This window comes from Sarcophilus harrisii, chromosome 5 (genome assembly GCF_902635505.1).
Source record: "Sarcophilus harrisii chromosome 5, mSarHar1.11, whole genome shotgun sequence".
In the NCBI taxonomy this organism is placed as follows: Eukaryota; Metazoa; Chordata; class Mammalia; order Dasyuromorphia; family Dasyuridae; genus Sarcophilus; species Sarcophilus harrisii.
In genome coordinates this window covers 110,287,873-110,309,387 of record NC_045430.1, presented here as the reverse complement: position 1 = coordinate 110,309,387, position 21,515 = coordinate 110,287,873, and the positions used below count along the sequence as shown (strand labels likewise).

At 35.9% G+C, this 21,515-nt stretch overlaps 1 protein-coding gene across 1 annotated transcript; it reads left to right on the top strand.

Moving 5' to 3' along the window:
- Positions 1-5,284: 5,284 nt before the first annotated feature.
- Positions 5,285-21,169, top strand: LOC111721073 (the record flags this gene model as incomplete). Its single annotated transcript, XM_031940196.1, has 8 exons — positions 5,285-5,579; positions 6,713-6,998; positions 9,640-9,872; positions 13,799-14,072; positions 15,214-15,488; positions 16,632-16,917; positions 17,733-17,959; positions 20,803-21,169. Coding segments are annotated over 8 exons (2,157 nt in total), but the record flags the coding sequence as incomplete, so codon positions are not given.
- Between the last annotated feature and the right edge of the window lie 346 nt (positions 21,170-21,515).

Here is a 21,515-nt window from a genome sequence, read left to right as displayed (position 1 = left end):
ACAATATGAATAAACACTCCCACCAAAAACCCACCCAGGTTGAGCTACTTGTTTTTGTCAAGTATATGGTGATCTTAAAGGAAAAACACACTAAAATACCAGATAATTACCTCATTATTTAATTTATTTTACTTTAGGAGACTAGACAAAGCATAAATTATAATTTATAAGATTGATTCCTACAAATTTTTATTAAATTTATAGGTGAGTAAATATATTGTGATCATATTTACTATGTTCCTTATGGTGTTTATGTGTATGAAGTATGAATATGCATATATTCATCAATCTTTTCATTTTCTACTATTTAGTTTAGTGAATGGCAAAGAATGACTAGCAAGAATCTGAATCTCTCCTTTCTATAAGATTGTCTTAGATTGTATTCACAAAATCAGTTAACTACATATATTCATTGATTGGTTCAACAATTTTAATTCATAAGTCAATATAGTGAAAATTAATCAAATCATAAGAATGTTGAGCTCATTGTTTCAAAAAATACATATCTATCAAAACAAAATGTGTTTATACTTCTAAGTACAGCAACACTATCTTCCAAGTTTTGTTTAAAAAATTATTATGAAAAAGCAGAGGTAACAACCCTTTCTTTTCAATTTAATCTTTTATCTTTCATATCTTCTTTCCTCACAATTTACCGAATCCTGAAGCATTTTTAAGTATGCCCTTTTGTAAGGACTTAAGAAACATGGAATTGATCTTTAGGCAATGATATTTATGTTGGGTATTCATCACTCTCCTTTTAAATCTTCTTAATATATGGTCAGATGAATGTAAAAAGTAGAATGTTTCTAAATACCTTTGGTTCATTTGAGGATTACACCAATGATCTTGGTTTCACATTATCATAGAATGGGATAGAAGAAATGGCAAAAATCATCTAGTTTGACTTCAGACTAGATCACAGGTCTTTCCTCTGGATCAATTTTGGCAAGTAGCCATCCCTTCATAGACTGAAGATCTCCAGTGACATCATTTCATTTTCAGATAGCCTTGTTGCAAGGAAGTGTATCGAGTTGAAACAGGCCTCCCTGCTGCTTTTATTTATTGATCCTCAGTTCTATTTTTCTGGAGCTGAGCAGAACAAGTCTAATGCCTTTTCAGCAATATGATCCATATTTATAGGATATTGTCATATTTGTTGTCACAATATTTATAGGAAATTGTCATGTTGTTCCTGACTTTTCTTGTTTCCAAGATATATACTTCAAACTACGGCATGGTTTTTACTTCCTTATAATTCTGGTCACATTCCTAGATTCATGATATCCTCTGGCCTTATTGATTAAGCTCTTGGTCACATAAGGACATAAAAAGGCTTAGTTTCATGTAGTTATGGGCCTTCAGATGACCAAATGATACCAGACACTAAATCCCACCCTGTAAATCAGGAACAGTTCCACATGGAGGAAATGGGACCAAATATACTTGTTAAATGTGATAGTATCCTTGTTTACTATTCTTTCTATTCTATAACTAAGAAAATCTCTACTGAGATATTTTTTACTAACTGAATGACCTACGAGTATCTTATTTTATTTCCATGCAAAACTTATATGATCAGGATATTAGCCTAAGAAAGGTCCGCCTATAACAGTGAGGCTGAGATGGAATTGAAAAGACTAATGAACTGGAAAGTTAGGATGTTCAAACATCCTACATCATCAACATGCATATTAAAGGTCCCCTGTATAAAATTAGGAATTTGATTGTGAGCTCCTTAATAAAGGGGGGGGGGGCGCGCAGGAGTGAGGAGATGATCTAGGATCTGGAATCTTATAGGTAATTGTCACCAGGATCTGGCTAGATGGTATATCTAGTAAGAATGAATATCAAAGGAGAAATTATCAAGTGATGAATGAATAAATAAATGGATGGATGGATGGATGAAGAATTTATTAAACATTACATGCAAAACACTGTCCCAAGCACTGAATACAAAAAGAAAAGTAAGACAGTCCCTGCTTCTCAAGGATCTTGCATTCTAATAAGGGAGAGAGCATTATGATAAATTTCAGCTGTAAATTAGGGGAAAAGGTTCCATGGTTCTTAGGATGAAGATGGGGGGGAAATACACTGTTAAGTAGTGGGGGGAGAAAAGGGCAAGGAAGGTTAGTGAAAATCATCTCACATAATGAAGGTGCACCAAGGGACATCAATATAAACAAGAAGGAAGGAGAAGACAAGAGCATCTGATTCTTGAATTTCACTCTCATCAGAACTGGTAAAAGAAGAAAGAATATACAAACACAAACACAGAGAGAGCTGGGTTCAGAAATATATTTCACTCAACAATGAAATAGGAAACAAAAAAGGAAAGGGGAAGGGGAAATAGAAAGAGGATGAATTAAGGAAGGATTAGTCCAAGCAAAGAAAATTCTTAGGATATTAAAAAAATATTTATAGCTATTTTTGAGGTGGTAAAGAATGGAAATCTCAAGAGGTATCCATAAGTTAGGTGATGACTAAACAAATTATGGCATATAAATATGATGAAATACTACTGTGCTGAACTTTTATCAGTGTAATTATTGAATAAGATTCCAGAGAACTCATGATAAAACATGCTATCCATCTTTTGATAGAAAGGTATGGGAAGCAAAATTCAAGATAAATATTTTTTTAGGACATGGCAAATAGGGAAATTTATTTTGATTGACTATATGCATGTGTAATGGGTTTGATTTTTCTTGGGGTATCAATGGGGGAGACAAGGAAGAATGGGAAGGTAAGAAAGAAAATTTTGATTTAAGAAGTGAAGAATATTACATAGCAAGTAGGGATCACATGGAACTAATGATCCCAATAGGAGGTACAGACTGACAATGGCTATATTCAAGAAGAGTTCAAATATATTCCTCAGTAACATACAGAATAAATTATCAAGTTAAACTCAGAAAATTTGGGGCACATCCAGAATCTCTGGGAGTGATTTATAGGAGGTCAACTGCTAAACAAGCAAATTTCTATTATTTTACAAATATTTTGGAAATAGATAATGTCAGTGACATGGGATATTATAATTTTAGATAGTAATAAATTATAAAGATATATTGACAATGACTGAAGGTAAATGGTTTAAATGACAAATCTTTTATTCATGGAGTGGTTCTTCATTCTAATCATACATCTTCATTCTAAGTCATAAGATCTGAGATGGGGAGCTTAAAAAGACCTCAGAGAACAACAAGCCATCAATCCAACTCTTTTATTTTAAAGATAAGGAAAGTGAAGATGAAGATAGTGAAGAAAGGACCTTGACCAAGGTCATAGGGACGCCAGAGCCATTGCCATCAGACCCCATAATTCTTTTCATCTGGCGTCTAACATCTGCCCCACATTTATCCTCATTTCAGATCCAGAACAGACACAAAAAGTACAAACCTCTCAGTCCAGTGTTTTCATTCCTTCTCAATTTCCTGATAAATCTATGGATGGGTCTTCTCAAAGTGACCATTGTGTCCAAACATTGCAAGAGAATGATCCCTGGTGGATGGCAGATTTGTATTCAACACAAATTGTAGACTCCATTTCAATAACCAATCGAAAAGTTTGCTGTCATGAACAGATAAATGGAGTTAATATTTTGGTAGGAGATTCACATGAACAGAATGGAAAGTTGAATGCCAGGTATGGATCTTGCTCTTCCTTTTCAAAGTGGGTGAAATGGTAATGGGTTGCCTTAACACTTTTTAAGCTTATTATTTGTGAGGGCAAATTTTCACATATTCAAATGAAATGAAAATTTTAAGGCCATGAAGTTGATTCTAACATAATACTAAGCATATTCACTTTTTGGTGGCCACAGTCTGTCTTCTCCTTCTCTACTTCCTCCTCTCTCTGATAAATATGTTTGAGACAATAAAGCAAAAGAATTTTTATTTATTTAAAAAAGATATTGGAATCAAATCAATTTCCAAAGATGATATATTTGAATAAAATAAACAAACAATAAAAACAAGTTGAAACTGGAAGATTGAACTGACCCATTTAGGGTGATGGATCAGAAGTAAGGCTACCAAAAAGTTAATCCCAAGGATATTCTTCATCCAAAATTTCATTAATCCTGTTCCTTTTCTGTTTATAACTATTCATGCATGATACTCAAGAAATGTTCATTTAATCTTCTGTTCACTTATTGGATTAGTTATTTCTTAGTATTGGAAGCATTTATCATGTGCCTACTATATGCTTAGCAGTAAATATATTGATCATTGTTAAAGATATAATATTTAGAAGAAAGTCATCATTAGAAGAAAAATCATTTAGCCTTTGTGTGAAGACTTTCAGGGAGTAAAGAATACCTAACTTCCAAGGCCACTTAATCCTATTCAATAGATTACCTATTTGTTGAAGTGCTCCTAAAAACAAGTCTAAAATAGCCACTTTGTTTGATATCCCTATTAATATTGAGTTTACCTTATAAAGGTCAAATAGAGCAAGTCTAATTCGTTTTTTATTTCTTTTATTTATTTGTATTTCCAACAAATGTCCTCAAATTTCTTTCAGGTCAAAAATCCCCAATTCTTTCTACTGACTCTCAAATGATATTATCTCAAGGCCCTTCTTCTGAATAATCTTCAGTTTACCAATATCTGTCTTAAAATATGACAGCTGCTCATAATCTTAAGTGTGGGTTGATCAATAAGAGTACAGCAGGAGTTTAAACTCTCTAAGTCTTGGACACAATGCCCCCTCTAATGCAGCCCAAGATGCACTCTCTTTTGTAGCTACAATGTCACATAGAAATGCTGCTTGATAAATAAATAAATACATATATATATATATAATGGAGTGAGTGGGCAGGAGGCAACTTCTCAATGATAACAGATTTTTGAACACTAGCACAAAGTTTTGAATAAGCTTGATTGACAGTGTCCAATGCCAAAATGGTTCCTGGAGGGGAAAAAAGTATAACCTGGGAAATATTTCAGGAGAAAATGTGAAGGACTAGCCACCTTATCTAGGAGCAAAACATAAAATGAGATGTGAAAGTCAGAAAACAATCTCTCCCCATCAATCTAAAAGGGATTTTTAAAAGGATGCTCATATCTCATCAAGTGATGTGTATAGACTTTTGATAATTTCAATCTTCAAGGACTGATCATTTTGGCAGAAAGTCTCTTTTAATTAATAGGAAATAAACAGAGCTGATCTATTAGGCTGCATAGTTATAATAATAAAAGTGAATAAATTAATCACCTATGGTTGTCATCTGGTGTGACCTGCATTCAGTCTCAACATTCGTAGCAAATGACAATTGTGGTTTTTCTTCAGATGTGCAACTATTCCTTCTTTGGGTCCAGGGATGACACAAATTTTCAAGTGTGGGAGAATGAAAGGAAGATACGTGACAATCACCAATCCGGGAGGGGAAAAGGTTTTATCATTTTGTAATGTGCAAATCTTTGGAAGACCCTGGGATTCAAATAGCAGTAATTTGGAAACTTCCAATAATTTTTATCCATTGTTACCTATTTCTGGTGATGTCCCAGAAACACTCAAGAATGATAATTCTTCAGCTACATCATATAATTTTGATCTCCCAGAGAACAACTTTGGTGAGTAAACTTTTGTCTAGTGAATCAGTGACATTTTTGTGACATTTTTTTTCAAATCATGTATGATTGAGGCAACAATTCCTTAGAGGTTCTGTGAAAAGTGAATTGTCTTATATCATTCCCCCAAACATTCTTCCTTTTAAAAATATTTCCAATCCTTACTTAATTGTCTCTTTCTACTTTTTCTACTCCTCTCAGCATTCATAACCTGCTCACAAAATACAAATACATTCTATTTTGGAAGACAATTTTTAGAAAGTGCTCTGTGAATTGTGATGCAGATGAATAGGAGAATCACTATACTAACAAACATTATCAAGAGTAAAAATTATTGAGTGAACCTCTCCATTCTCACATGAACCCATTTATATTTTTAGTAACTAGATATTTTTAAACATCTTTTTATTCTCAATATTTTTAAACCTTTCTGGAAATTTCATTTGGAATATTCTATGTAAATAATTTGTTAAAACTAATTGCTTCACGTGTCTTTTAAAGTTTCTAGAGAAGAGTCCATGTCCTATTTAGCAAAAGAATGAATTAAAGTGCTGATTCACAGAATGTATCATCGGTTGGCCAATATATCTAAAGTTTTTTTTTTCATTTTGCTATGCTATTTAGACTGCATTTAGCAACCACATTTAATAAACACTTATGAAAGGCAGTAGATATGACTTGTAGACAATCCTTCCAATCCCTGCATCATTTTGCAATTCACCCTAACATCATTTTTCACTTCTCATCTATTATCTTGTCAATTTTTTCAGAAATTGTATATATAGGGAAAAAAGAAAGAAAAAAAATGGCTTTTGACCAATAAACCAGGACTTCACAAGCAAAGTCGAAAAGAAAATTATGACTTTGATGCAAACGATATTGTGGTCTTGATTTTTTCTTTCCACATAACTTCTTAGAAGATGGTATATTAGTATAGTATATTTAATGAATTATATTATGAATAAAATTTAAAATGAAATACATTAGAAAGGACAGTGGATTTTATGTCATTTCTTTAAGATAGTCATAATTATCTTGTCTCTGAGTAAAAGGAACAACTCTTCTTTCTAATAATAGAGCCTTCATTTTACATCTGAGGGTTGATTGAATTTTCTTCAAATATCTCATCATTTCAGCTCCAGTGCTATCAGAGGGAAAACCAGCCTTCCAGTCCAGCATCTTCAATTTCTCTGGGTCTCCTGAAAGAGCTGTAGATGGGTCTCTGTTCAGTGATTCTGAAAAAGGCACTTGTATTCAAACAGATCGAGAAATGAATCCCTGGTGGATGGTAGATTTGGGTTCTACAGAAATCGTGCAATCTGTGGCAATCACCCCTCGGAATGATTGTTGTACTGAAGAATTACAAGGAGCATTGATTCTAGTGGGGGACTCCCGTGATGAAGGAGGGATGCCCAATAACAGGTATGAAGCTCAACTTTTTCTCTTTAAAATAATCTTAAAGATTAAATGAGAAAAGATGGGGAAAGTGCTTCTCAGCCTTCAAAATACTATGTATTGACTATTATTATAAATGAAAGAGGGTAGCATAGTAATAGTTCTGCTATATGAATTCCCCAAAAGCACCATTCTAAGGAGAATCACACAGTAAAAACTATGAGTCTTTTGGGAAACTGAGGTTAGGGCTACAATACTCTAAAAACCTAACCTCACACACACACACATACACACACACACACACACACACACACACACACAATCTTAAAAAAAAAAAACCTCCAAGTGAAAATAAAAGGACTGAGAAAAGCTCTCCTGTCAGTCTCTAGCCATCACTTGTCTCATCCCCCATGTGTTCCTCCTCCTACTCTTGCTTCTCTGTCCCCAGCCCCCATCTTTGAGGTCTCTGTCCCCTTTCTCCCTTCCTTGCCCAAGTTCTCTGGCCCTTGGCACTCTGCCATGGGGCTTTCCCCCCTGCCTGCCATCACTAGGGCTGCTGCTCCCATTCCTGCTCTCGGCTCTTGCCCCTCCCCTCAGAAAGGCTACAGCCTGGGAGGGTGCAACTACCTAGGGCTGAGGATCTTGTTTTAACCCCACCACCCAGCCAGAGCATGGCCTGCTAGAAACAGCCCTTAGCTGTTTGTCTAAGCCCTTTAATTTGAAAGAACTTGGACACCCCTCCAGCAGAGGCAGGGCTTTCTACTTGGAGATTCAGAATTTGAACCAGAAAGCTTGAATCCGGGCCATTGCTCAGGAGCAGAGGAAGAAGCAGCCCCATGTTGTTATGTTTGTCAGAGTAGCTTGTCTCTTAACAGATTCGTAAAAGGCACTTCATTCCAGCCATCCCAGACACAGAAAAGACCTCCTTATTGTGCTTCTAATCAGATATCCCCCAGATGAAACCTGGGAAATCATGATGGCAACTAGGTAGGAGACCTCAGGTCTTCCAAGAAGTGCAAACACCATTTGCCAGTCTGAGCCATGCCCAAGATTCTACCAGCTGGCTGCAGCCAGTGATGCTCAGGCTTTCTGCAGCCTCCCTACTCTACCTCAGTGAGTGGGGAACACTCAGTGCTGAGCAAAATTTGTCCCTCAGACTTTCTACAGCTAACCCTGTACCTAGAGCTGTCAGTCCTTAGCAGTAACTCCCTTCCAGCCATCCAGTCTTACCAGACACCTCAGCCTGCAGTCTATGTGTAACATAAATTTGTTACTCACCATAAGGGTCTTTGTGCCTACACACAAAGGGGAGAAAATCTTGCCATCATTCCGATTGGGTCCAACACTCTCAGCTACTATTGTTTCTTCTCCTTTTTAAAGGAGGGCTTTCTCACAGGGGCTGGACAATCCTACTTCACCTCCCTCATCAATCCTACTGCTCACAGTAACGCTGCCAAATGTTTTCATCATCTCTGAAATCTTCCACGTCTCCCTCTGCCTCACCCTCTCAGCTGAGAACCTTGTCCCACATTTACAAGAAAAATTGAGACCCTCAGCAGTAAGCTCCCAACCATCCCCCTTTCCTCATCCCATAGCAGCCATACTCCCTCTGCCCCCATCTCCTCCTTCACTCCTAACTGCCCCATGAGGTGCTCCCCTCCACCCAGAGCCATCTCCACTTGTCCTGATCTCTCTGACCTCATAGTCTTCCCTGAAATCGAAGAGAGAGTGAGTCTCCAAGGACAGGAGCTATCTCTTTTTCACCTTTGTGATTCCAGTGCCTACCACAGAGTCTGACACGTGGGAGGGGCTAAAACAAGTCATGGATTCATTGAAATGCAATATCCTGATAATTCTGGCATTTGACTCCCTTCATATTTTTCTTAGCTAAGGTCTACTAGTCTTTCTTGTAAGTACCTGATGGTTGGCATGAACAAGGTTTCACATATAGCCAGCAAGATATGCTAGAATACAATTAGGGAGGTGGAGAATAGATGCTGTGCTCAAGAGGTACTCACCATTGCTTCCACGTCTTGAATGTCAGGAAGAAAATCTAAGATTAGACAAAAACTGTGCTTAAGAAAGAAAGATGCCAGTAGCTGTGCTTTGGTGAGCTGAAAAAGGCAGAAGCTAGACTTCTTCCACTAGTTGGAAGACCATTTATGATCATCCACTGAGGGTGAAGTAGTCATAGACCACAGAGGAACCAAAAGCTTTACTTCCATCGTGTTCCAATCAACAGTTATTTTACTGTATCTACTATGTGTTGGCAATGTGCTCAGGGCTAGGGATCTTGAGCTAGGTGTGGAAGAGAAGACCAAAAAATAAAGTGCAGAATGTGGAAGAATAAACAAGATTTAGTGACTAGCAGCGGAGGCTCCATAGAGATTAATGAAAGGATATGGGATAAGAGAAGGTTATTGTACCTATCATGGGTATTCTAAGGAAATGGCAGATTGGTGATGGCATCTGCAGCCCAGGGGACAACTTTTGTGATGTTCTTCCTCAGAAGACCTTTGTTTTATTTCCAATGTATAAACCTGATTTAATGCTAGTCTGAGAACCTTCCTTAAAATAAGGCAAAGGATTAATCATCTTTGACTTCTATGCAGATGTTTTCATTTAGCATATTTGAGTCTTTCCAAATTAAAATATGGTTTTCCTTCAGATGTGCCATCATTGGTTCCTTGGCTCATGGAAAAACAGAGTTTTTCAGATGTGGGATGATGAGAGGAAGATATGTGAGTGTTGTGAACCCAAAGAGAGAAGAAACATTTCTATCTTTCTGTGAAGTAAGAGTCTTTGGAAAAGCATCCGAGTCAATCTCTCCTAGTCTTCCAACACCCAGTCTTGAATCTCAGCTTTCAACACCCAATGCTAGCAATGCCTCAGACTTAATTGGTGAGTTTAAGAAATGGCATCTATGTATCAAGTATCTATGTCGAGAAAACCTCAAAAAGGTGTCACAAAATAAGATATTCTTTCCTCATAATAGGGACCTCAGTAATATAATCTATAATTTCTTCTGTAAAAGATTCATAGTTGAGAATGTAATTCATGTAAAACCTGAGTTCTTAATCTAAGGTCTAGAAACTTTTTTTAAAGGTGTTTAGAAATTTTTATGTCATTATAATTGTTTCTTCCATGTGCTTTATATTATGCATTTTAAAACATTACTCTGAGAAAAGGTTCGTATATTGTCCAGATTTCTCCTGCTCCTGTGAAATCTGGGAAATCTGCCATAGGAATGCTGAACTATCTTGCCATAAGTGTAATCCACTACAACTTTGCCCTTTGATATCATCCTCCCTATTCATTGGCATTTTATCACTATTCTTTAGGATTTTTAACTGTAATTTTTGGAGTACTGCTCAGCCCTACATCCCATTGCTGATAAATGTTACTCTTTCTTCTCCATACCTCAAGCTAGTTGATATGTCTTCAGGTCAGGACTCAGTAAAAGTCCTACATTCTTTATTGCTATGGGTATAAAAGGGGGATTGTGGTAAAAATGAGATGTTCATGACACTCCCCCAAGCAGGTCCCTGCTAGCTCCTAATTGTATGGAGGTTGCTGATTTTTTTTCATCTTCCAATGCTTCAAGATGGATATGTGGCTCCCCTCTTCACAGTGTCAACATCTCTGAATCTTTCTACATCAAAGGATGAAGAATGCCTTTTCACAAGAATGCCTTTTCATTTAGCCTTTCATCTTCAGTAATGTAACTTTAGTCTCCCTCCCCGGTAATTAAATCCAACCAGGGGACACTAAAAGACTATTAAAAAGTATCTGTAAGATTTCAGGAGGCATAAAAACATTCTAGTTGCCATCAAAGTTCCTGTACTTCTTATATTACTCTTCTGTAGATCACTTGGGAAAATACTTTGGGCTCTAAGATCACACCTAAAGTCATAGTGGGTAGGTAAAAAGCCAAATCCAACCACCGCAAACCCAAGAATGTAAGGTTTTGTTAACCCCTTTTGTTATCCAAAATTGCTATCATTGGAATAAATGAAAGTCAAAACCACAATAAGACAAGGATCACAAGGAACTAGTGATACCAACAAGGGGAACAGACGAAAATTAACAGGATCAAGAAGAGTTCCATATATATACTTCAATAACCTTTGCAAAATAGATTAGGAAGTTGTGAAATCAAAAATTAATACCCACATTAATTTGTATTCTTTATTAATTTTAGATTAATAATTACATCTAATCAGTACAATCTAATCAATACAATCAATAAGATCAAACAGACCTAATAGTATATGCCTCAGTAAAATTTGTAAGAATTTGATTCTTTTTTCTTGGCTCCTAACATCTGAACACAGATTCAAAATCTGGCTTTTTGCTGACTATAGAAGAGGTTGAGAGTAGGGAAGGAAGATAAGTCAATCTTGTTCTCCAATGTTTGCCCACTCTCTCTCTCCATGACAATCTTAATTTAGTTTGCATCACTAGTAACTTATGTAACCAACTCTATAAAAGACTTGCTTTATCAGCTGTATCTTTGATTTGTCCTGGGTCTTTTCATTGGCAATTGCTAAACTTGGCTCATAAAGAGATCATGTTCAGAACCTTGGACATCAGTATCTCTTTATCACAGATTTTGATCATAACAAAATTAAGCTCAAGAAAGCTTTGGGGAACATTTGGAGGTTCTGAGGGTAATTTGCAAAAGGTCATTCATGTTCTTCCACAACACTCCTCAAGATTGCTGTTGTAAAAGAACAGAACCCCGAGATAGATAAGAACATCCAAAAGAGGTCCTAAGAGCAGGCTCAAGACAGGCTTGGGATCTTATTTCTCTATTTTCAAAAAGAGTCCTTATAACCCAACTGTTTTGGGGGAGTAAGCCCGGGACGAGCTGCCACTGCCCACTGCTTCCCTAGTTGGAAGCTAGTGCAGGAGGAGTGTTAGAATCAACATTTTTAAAATTTTAGAATGAGAGAAGAATCCTTTGACAAGTTTCAAGAAAAGCTCCCAAGTCAGACACATACCAATACAGAAGCAAGAGCAAGCTTTATACTTTCATTCTGGTTCTTTACACCTCCCTTCAATGCTCAGATTGGTCCAAGTTGGATTTAGAATCTGAGTTACATTTGGTCAGATTTACAATCCAAGTTACAATTGGTAGGATTTATAATTTGAGTTACAATTAATTGGATTTACAATCTGAGTTATGATTGGTCAGATTTACAATTTTCTTTATTCACCATATGTCAAAAGGCTTGTGCCCTGTCATTGACACTAGCTAGTTTGGGCTAGTTTAGGCCTAGATCCCTTTATCAGGAATTTTATCAGTTCTTTGACTCACACAGTGACTGCTTAGAGATATCTTAACAAGATATTTCACCATTTCCTTCATTCTGTTTTGACAATATCTGTGGAAACCTAACTTCTCATACTCCTCACATCTTTCTCTAATAATCCTGACCTTTCTTGACATGAACCTTCCATCTCTCAAGCATTGATCATTTGAATGAAGTCTCATTAATTTTTATCCACCTCTGGTAAATTTCTTCTTTTTAAGAAGATTCCCAGGGATAAATAATAACATAGTGAACTTGGATGAACATTTTAGGGGAGATTGTTTGAGTTTAGGAAGAAAAAAAATTTGTGAGGGGAGAAACAAGTTGCGCTGCCTATATTGCCATGTGTGCCTGTTACACCAAAAGCCATAGCTGTTGTAGCCAAGTTGTGCTGAAAGACAATTTAACTTAGTGGATAAAGAGTCAGTCTCCACAAAGCCAAGATGACCTGGATTCAGCAAATCATTTGATCTCACAATGTCCCAGGAAATTCTCTAAAACTCTTAAATGGCAGAAAAGTAAGTATCCATTTTAGTGGTGGGATATTTCTCTCCACAGAATTCCCTTTAACTAAAGGAACTAAAGGCCCAATCAATATCCCTTTCCCTTCACTGACTTAGATTAAGTATTAAGTGCAGACACATGAAGGAAGGTCATTTGGTTTTTTTAATAAAGAGTAGAAATGAAATTTGAAATATATAGGTAAATGAACAAACAATAAAATACAACTATAGCTGAATTGACTATCTACAAAGAGAAATGATTAAAAAATAAATGTTCATGTGGAGGGAATAGTCTAGGTATGGCCTCTCTACTCATCCCTATTCAGGTTTTAATTTTTTCTTGTTAGTGATTTTTAAAAATTTATAAAATTCAACTTGATCGGATTTATAAATGACAAAAAGTTGAGAAGGGTAGTCACTAGAGCAGATGACTAAATCAAGTTTGAAAATCTTCCCCTCAGACTGGAGCACTGGAAATTAGTAGTTGACTTCTATGTTTAAGAGTTACTTTACAAAACTGAGGCCCCCAGGAAAACTTGTACATGGATGTGTTTCTTCTATTCTACAAATGTATAGAGAAGCCAAATCAATAGAATGTGTTATGTAGTTTGTGGTCATTATAAGTATTAATAGGTCCTAATGTTAAGAATGACAATTAATGACTATTCAAGTATTCCTTTTGTCTCTCAAGTAACTCTTCCTTTCCTTTGATTCACAAGATCTGAGATGAAGAACTTTTTATCCTCATGTTTTCCTCCTCAAAGGATTTAGAGTCAATCCAACCTCTTCACTTTGGAAAGGAGCAAAAAGAGGTCCAGAGTAATAAAAGGTCTTGTCCAAGGGCTTACACTTAGTATGTGTCAAAACTTGAACCTGAATCCAAGATCTCTAAATTCAAAGCCAGCAATCTTTCCACAACACTAAGCTACACCCTCACAAATATTATCCTGAAGGATGCAATTGTCACTTGGTCTCTAACCATCTATTCTCACTTTTCTCATCTCTTCAGGTCCATTATTGTCAAAACAAAGACCAACCTCACAGTCCAGTGTCTTCGTTCTTTCCCCATTTCTTCAAAAACCTATGAATGGATCTATTCAAAGTAACTATTGTGTTCAAACTCTCCAGGAGAATGATCCTTGGTGGATGATAGATTTGGGTTCAACACGAACTCTAGGATATGTGTCAATCACCAATCGAAAAGATTGCTGTCCTGAACTAATAAAAGGAACCCTGATTTTGGTGGGAGACTCATCTGATCAAGGCGGAAAGTGGAATGCCAGGTATTGACCTATGCCTTCTCATTTAAAAGTTGATAAGTTGGGAGCAATTAGGTGGCACAGTGGCTAGAGCTCCAGCCCTGAAGTCTGGAGGAACTGAGTCTAGATCTGCTCTCAGACACTTAACACTTCCTAGCTATGTGACCCTGGGCAAGTCACTTAACCCCAATTACCTCAAGGGAAAAAAAGCTGGTGAGTTGGTAATGGAGTGAAGAATCACTTTGCAAATAAGATATTTCTTTTTGTCAGAGATATTTTTTAATTTAATATTTTTATTTTCCCTACTTACATGTAAGACATTTTTTACATTTCTTTTTAAAACTTTGAGTTCCATATTCTCTCCCTTTCTTCCCCTCTACCCCCATTGAGAAGGCACATGTGAAGTTATGCAAAACCTTTCAATAAAAGTCAAATTGTAAAAGAAAAATCCTCAAGAAAAGTAAAGTAAAAAGAAAAAGTATGTTTCAATATGTGTTCAGATATAATCAGTTTTTTTCTCTGGGTATTGATAGAATTTTTCATCATAAGTCCTTCATTATAGTCTTGGATCATTGTGTTGCTGAGAAAAGCAAAGTCATTTATAGCTGATCATCTCACAATATTACTATTACTTTTGTATACAGTGTATTTCACTTTGCTTGAGTTGAAGGAGGACTTCCCAAATTTTTCTGAGAGCATCCTGCTCATCATTTCTTGCAGAACAATGGTATTCCATCATAATTACAGACTATGTTCAAATAGGGTGTTTCTGAAGCTAACTATACTTATAGCTGAAAAGAAAACTTTAGGCAAATGAAGTTTGTTAACTTCTTGGTACTCACAGTCTGTGCTTCTCTTCTCCTCCTCACATCAATCCCCCTCCTTTACATATCTTTAGAAACATCAAGTCAAAGCATTAATTTTTTGCTAAACTAAGCCCTGAAGGACACAAGTGGTATATTTGAGTAAAATCATTCTTCATTTTAGTGTTAATCTTTATTTTAATGAATAAGGAATAAATGGAGCTTAAATATTAGGCAGCCACGGTAACTACTACTGCCTAACAACACAAAAGGATAGATAATTCATCTTTACTTTTCTGTCTGCATAGCCAAAGTAAAATCACCTCAATACTATTGCAATTAATAATACTATTTCCCTCCAGATGTGCAATCATCCCTTCCGTGGGTCTTGGGATAAAACAAGTTTTCAATTGTTCAGAAATGAATGGCAGATATGTAACAATCACAAAACCAGGGAAAGAAAAGGTTTTATCATTTTGTGATCTGAAAGTTTTTGGAAAAACCTTGAATTCAAAAAACAATGTCTTCTATGATTCCTCTTCCACCTTACCACCTACTTCTGATGATGACCAACAGATAACTAATCATGGTTCTAATAGTTCTTACTATAATTTTGATCTCACAGAGAACAACTTTGGTGAGTATATTTTTTCATCAGAATGGATCAACCACATTTTTCTGACTTTCATTCCTCAAATCAGATATTATTAAGGTAGCAGATCTAAAAAGTTTTATGAAATAAGCCTCTCTTCTAATTATACTCTTCCCTTTGAAAGTAATTCCAATTTCATTCAGTCTTCACACCACATTCTATTTCTTTCCTTATTTCCTCTTCTTCCTCTAATTCCTTTTTCTACTCCTTTCTGTATTCATATCCGACTGACAAAATAGGAACTCACTTTTTATTGCAAGTTAAGTTTCAGACAGAATTCTAGGAATTGTGGTAAGTATGTTGAGGGGGATTAGTACAATATCCATCATCAGAATCATAAAATAGTAAGTTCTTTTCTCCTATGGATTCTTTTCTATTTTAATAACTAAATATTTTAAATACCTCTCTATATATTTTCAATATTTTTAGTTATTTTTGTTTCACATGAAATATTTGATGTAGAATTGGCTAGTATTAATTGACTCTTTCCTCTCTTAATGTTTCTAAAAGGAACCTATGTTCTTTTTAGTAAAAGAATGTAATAAATGCTCACTTGCATAATGGGTCCATTGGTTTAAAGAATTTATCACACACAAAAAAGCCTTTGATTGGAATGGTACTTGGATTGCAGTTACCAGGAAAGTTAAATAAATGTTTATGACTGTCATCACATACAACATGAAGAAAGATCTACAATTGCCTGTACCATTTTGTAGTTTACCTTAAACATTATTATGAGCTTCTAATTGTATCAGCTTAACAAATGCAAATATCAGAATGAAGGATCCAGAAAATTGCCTTTGCTCTCTACAAGGAGAAATTGAATGTTGTCATGTAGTCTTGGCTTTTTATTTCCACATTCCTACTTAAAAGAGAAAGGTATACACTAGTATAATAGGTATATTAGTGTGGGACATTTTGTTAGATTAGATTGTAAACTCATAAAAGTGAAAATGATATATAATAGCAATATCAGTGAGTAGTGGTTAAGTGTTCTATATCACTTTTTAAAAGTGGTAGTCATTCTTTTGTCCCTGGATTTGGGGATAACTCTTCATTCTATTAATGAAGTCTGCAATTTGCATCAGATAGTTGATTGACTTTTTTCCCTCATATGTCATCATTCAGCTCCAGTGTTATCAAAGGGGAAACCTGCCTTCCAGTCCAGCATCTCCAATCCCTTTGGGTCTCCTGAAAGAGCTGTAGATGGGTCTCTCCTAAGTGATTTTGATGAAGGCAATTGTATTCAAACAAACAAAGAAATTAATCCATGGTGGATGGTGGATTTGGGTTCAACAGAAACTGTGAAATCTGTGGCAATCACCCCTCGAAAAGATTGTTGTACAGAAGAATTATATGGAGCATTTATTCTAGTTGGGGAATTGCCTGAAAATGGTGGCATTTTCAATTCCAAGTATGAAGCTAAGTTTTATCTCTTGAAAGTAAAATGGGAACAAACTCTTGCAATATAAATAGAAAGATATGCTAGTATATAACCAGACAGATGAAGACTAGATGTGGAAACAAGAAGTATTCACCATTATGTACAGAATTGGAATGTTAGGGAAAAAAGCTATGGCTGAGAGTCTCATTGTCACTATATAATCACAGTTAGGAAAATTATTTCCTAAGAACTATGTTTTTGAGAAAGGAAGTGCCTGCTAAGTGGCCTTGGGTGAACTGAAAGAACCAGAGCTAAAAGTGAGTGATTGATTAGTTGAAAGACCATTTATTTTGATCCATTCAGGAGGTGTTCTGAGCATATACCACATAAGATACAAAATGTTAATTCGATTATATTCTGATCAACAGTCACATTGAAGTGTCTGCTATGGGGCAATAATTTGTTCAGTACTAGGTGTCCAAGAAAAGTTCAAAAAAAGGTAACTTCAAGACATGTCACAGAAAAGGAAGAATATACAAGATTTAGTGATTAACATCACAGATAGTAAGGAAGTTAATTGTGAATATAAGGGGAAAGAGGAGAAGATTTTACCTAATATGGGTACTGCAAAAAGATGATAGATGATGCTGTCATTTACATCCCTTTTGATGTCATTCCTGACAAGACTTTTTATTATTTCCAGTCTACAAACTAGTTTAATGTTGATCTCTGGACATATCTGAAAATAAATGAAGCAAGGGATTAATCACTTCTGCCAAACTCTTTATAGCTCTTTTAAATTTGGACTTTTGATTCTTGACATGTAAAATGTGATTTGCCTTCAGATGTGCAGTCATTGGTTCCTTGAGCCGTGGAAAAACAGAGTTTTTCAGATGTGGAACAATGAGAGGAAGATATGTGAGTGTGATCAGCCCAAAGAGAGAAATATTTCTATCTTTCTGTGAAGTAAGAGTCTTTGGGAAAACATCAGATTTCATCTCTCATGATGACCTACCTATCACTCCTCCTGTCACTTCATTACCCAAGGCTAATGATGACACTGTCCTAACTGGTGAGCATCTTTCCTCATAATAAAGATTTCTATAACATAATCCATAGTTCCTTCTGTGAAAAATTAATAGTTGAGAATATAACTCATATAAAGTCAAAGTTCTTAAGGTATTTTGAAACTTGTATAACATTATATTTGGCTAGATTTAAATGTCTTTGTATTTCAAATGATGACTTAAAAATACTACTCTGTGAAGAAGCTCACAGATTTTCTAGTCTGCTCATACTCCATGTAAAACCCAGAATTCTGCCACTGGAATTTTGAGTTCCTTTGCCATAGCTATCTGTCACTATAGTGTTGCCCTTTAATATCATTTTCCCTTCTTCACTGTCACTTTTACCTTACTCTTCAGTCTTCTTAATTACAATCTACTAAATTCTACTGAGATACTACTCCCCATCACTGGGAAAAAAAGTGGGAAAAACCTTTAAAGTGAGATTCTTTGATCTCTATATTCCAAAGTATTCAATATGTCTTCAGTTGAGCCATTAAAAGCCCCATAATCTCTGGCTACTTCATGTGCAAAAGTATGGTTAAGATCACAATTAGATTTTTATGACTCACCCCTCCACAGCAAAAAACCTACTAGTACCTAATTATATCAGAGTGACTTAATTCCTTCCCTCAGCTACAAGTCAGGATGGATATGGGTCTCCTCACAATGTCAACAGCTCACTATGAGTCTTCCTTATGCTGGGGATATAAACAAGAATATATTTTAATTTGTCCTTCCATCTCCAGGTTTCTCCAGTAATTAATCCCAACCACAAAAAATAGCCCTAAGTACCTATAAGATTTCAGAAGCATTAAATACACTGGTTGATATTCTAGTTGCCATCAAAGGTCTTTGTACCTCTTCTATGATTGTTCTGTACATCACTCAATAAAATAGATTAACCCTAAGTCACCTCTCAAATAAGGTCAGAAATGATTAATTACAATTCAAAGTACTGAAAAAACAGGGATTTGAAATCATGGCATCTCTTTTGGCATCTAAAATTGCTTGCTTTGGAATATGTGAAAACCAAAAGAATCATCAGGCAAAGATCATGTGAAGCTAGGAACCCCAACAAGCTGAAACCAAAATATTCAAGAAGAGTTCAAAAATATTTCCCAGTAACACATGCAAAATGGATTATAAATTAAACTCAAAAAGGTTTGGGGCAACATCTACACTCTCTGAATGTGGTTTGCAGAAGAGCATCCATGTGCTTCCACAAGACTCTGACTGTTCCCATTGTCAGGAGCAGAGCCCTGGGAGGGATAAGAAGCAAAAAGAACCTAAGAAGAAGCCCCAGACAGGCCCGAGAACTTGCTTCTGTATCCAGCACATGAACCTTCCTTTTCCCCCAGCATTTAATTATTGGATTGGATTGCGATCATTTGAACGCAAGACTCACTGATTTTCATCCATTCCTGTTAAATTTCATCTTTGTAGCAAGAGTAGCCTATAATAAAGGATTCTCTGTGGGACTTGAATGAACATTTTAGTGGAGAGTTTTGGGATTGACCCAGAGATAAAAGTTAGGAGGTGAGAACAAGTTAGGTCTACTTTGCCATTTGTGTCTGCTACACTGGGAGGCAATTGGGCTATTGGACAAAGAGCAAGTCCTCACAAAGCCAAGGACTCCTGGGTTCAAGTCTGACCTTTATTGGCTGGGGGCTCCTGGGCAAATCACTTGCAGGAAACTCCAGAATTCTTAAATAGCAGAGAAATACCAACCTATTAGTGAGGGACGTTTTCTCTCCACAGAGTTCTTTAACCAATACAATTTAAAGTCCAATCCTTATCCCTTTCTCTTCACTATGACATCCAGGGGTCCTCAAACTACGGCCTGCGGCCAGATGCAGCAGCTGAGGATGTTTATCCCCCTCACCCAGGGCTATGATTTTTCTTTATTTAAAGGCCCACCAAAACAAAGTTTTTGTTTTTAACTGTAGTCTATTCCTCCAACAGTCTGAGGGACAGTGAACTGGCCCCCTATTTAAAAAGTTTGAGGACCCCTGACATAGACTAATCATATGGTATAGATACATGAAGGAAGGCCTTTTGGTTGTTTAGAAAATGAGGGACAGGTGAGATAGATAGGTAACTAAACAAACATTAAATTACAAATGTTAATTATTTAATAACTATAAATAGTGATGGTTAATGAATAAAAATTCTTCTCGAGAGATTGTCTAGCTTAGGCTGGCCTCTCTTAAATCTTTTCTGCTCATTTTTTAATGTCTGTTTTAAATATGTATATATACATCATACTTAAGTATAATAAGTTAATATGCAGATGACTAAAACAAGATTAAAAATCTTCCCCTAGAACTGGAGAAACTAGAAGTTAATCTCTAGGTCTCCAAGAGTTCTAAATTGAGACCCTAAGAGCAATTTGTGCATAGATGTATGTCTTCTTTTCTACAAATCTATAGAGAAAAGTCAGGCCAATAGCATATTCTATATAGTTTGTGTTAACTAATAGATCATAAATAGATCATAAAACGTGAGTGACATTACTGCCTATAACTACTGATTATTGACCCATTTTAGAAATATTCCTTTTATTACTGGACTAACTCTTCTACATGAAGTCACAGATTCTGAGATATAGAGCAAAAGTCTTCAATGAATCTAAAGTCAACCCAATCTCCTCACTTTGTAAATTAGGAAGGAGGCTCAGAGTGAAGAAAGGTCTTATCTAAGATTTCAGATATTATAGATATAGATATAGATATATCAGACCATGAACTTGAACCTAGGACTTCTAAATTCAAAGCCAGACAAATGGTTCCCTAGGATGCACTTGTCACATGGTCTCTGACATTTATTCTCATTTTTCTCATCTCTTCAGGTCCATTACTTTCAGAACAAAGACCAACCTCACAGTCCAGTGCCTCCCTTCCTTCCCAATCTCCTCAAAAACCTATGGATGGGTCTATTCAAAGTGGCTATTGTGTTCAAACCCTCCAAGAGAATGACCCTTGGTGGATGATAGATTTGGGTTCAACACAAACCCTAGGATTTGTGTCAATCACCAATCGAAAAGATTGCTGCCCTGAACAAATAAAAGGAACCCTGATTTTGGTGGGAGACACACCTCATCATGGCGGAAAGTGGAATGCCAGGTATTGACCTAAGCCCTGTTATTTAAAAATTCATGGGTTGATAATGGATTGAAGAATCACTTCAAATATGACATTTCTGAAGATAAATTTACATACAGCAAAATGAAAATATTAGATTAATGAAATCAATCCTACCATCATCTTCAGCATATTCCCTTCTTGGTTGCTAAATTCTTTGCTCCCCTTGTCCAGTCTTTACTCCTCCTACTTAAGATGTGTCTGGATCCATAGATTCAATGAAACTTTTTTTTTTTACTCAACTAGGACCTAAAGGCCAAAAAATTATGTCCAAACATGCTGTTTTCAAGAAGCTACTTTTAATTATTAGGGAATAAATGGGGCTAAACTATTGGGCAGTAAAGTTGTGGTAACACCAAGAGATAAATAATTCATATTTTCTTTTTCTCCTACACAACTCATATATAATCACTACTAAATC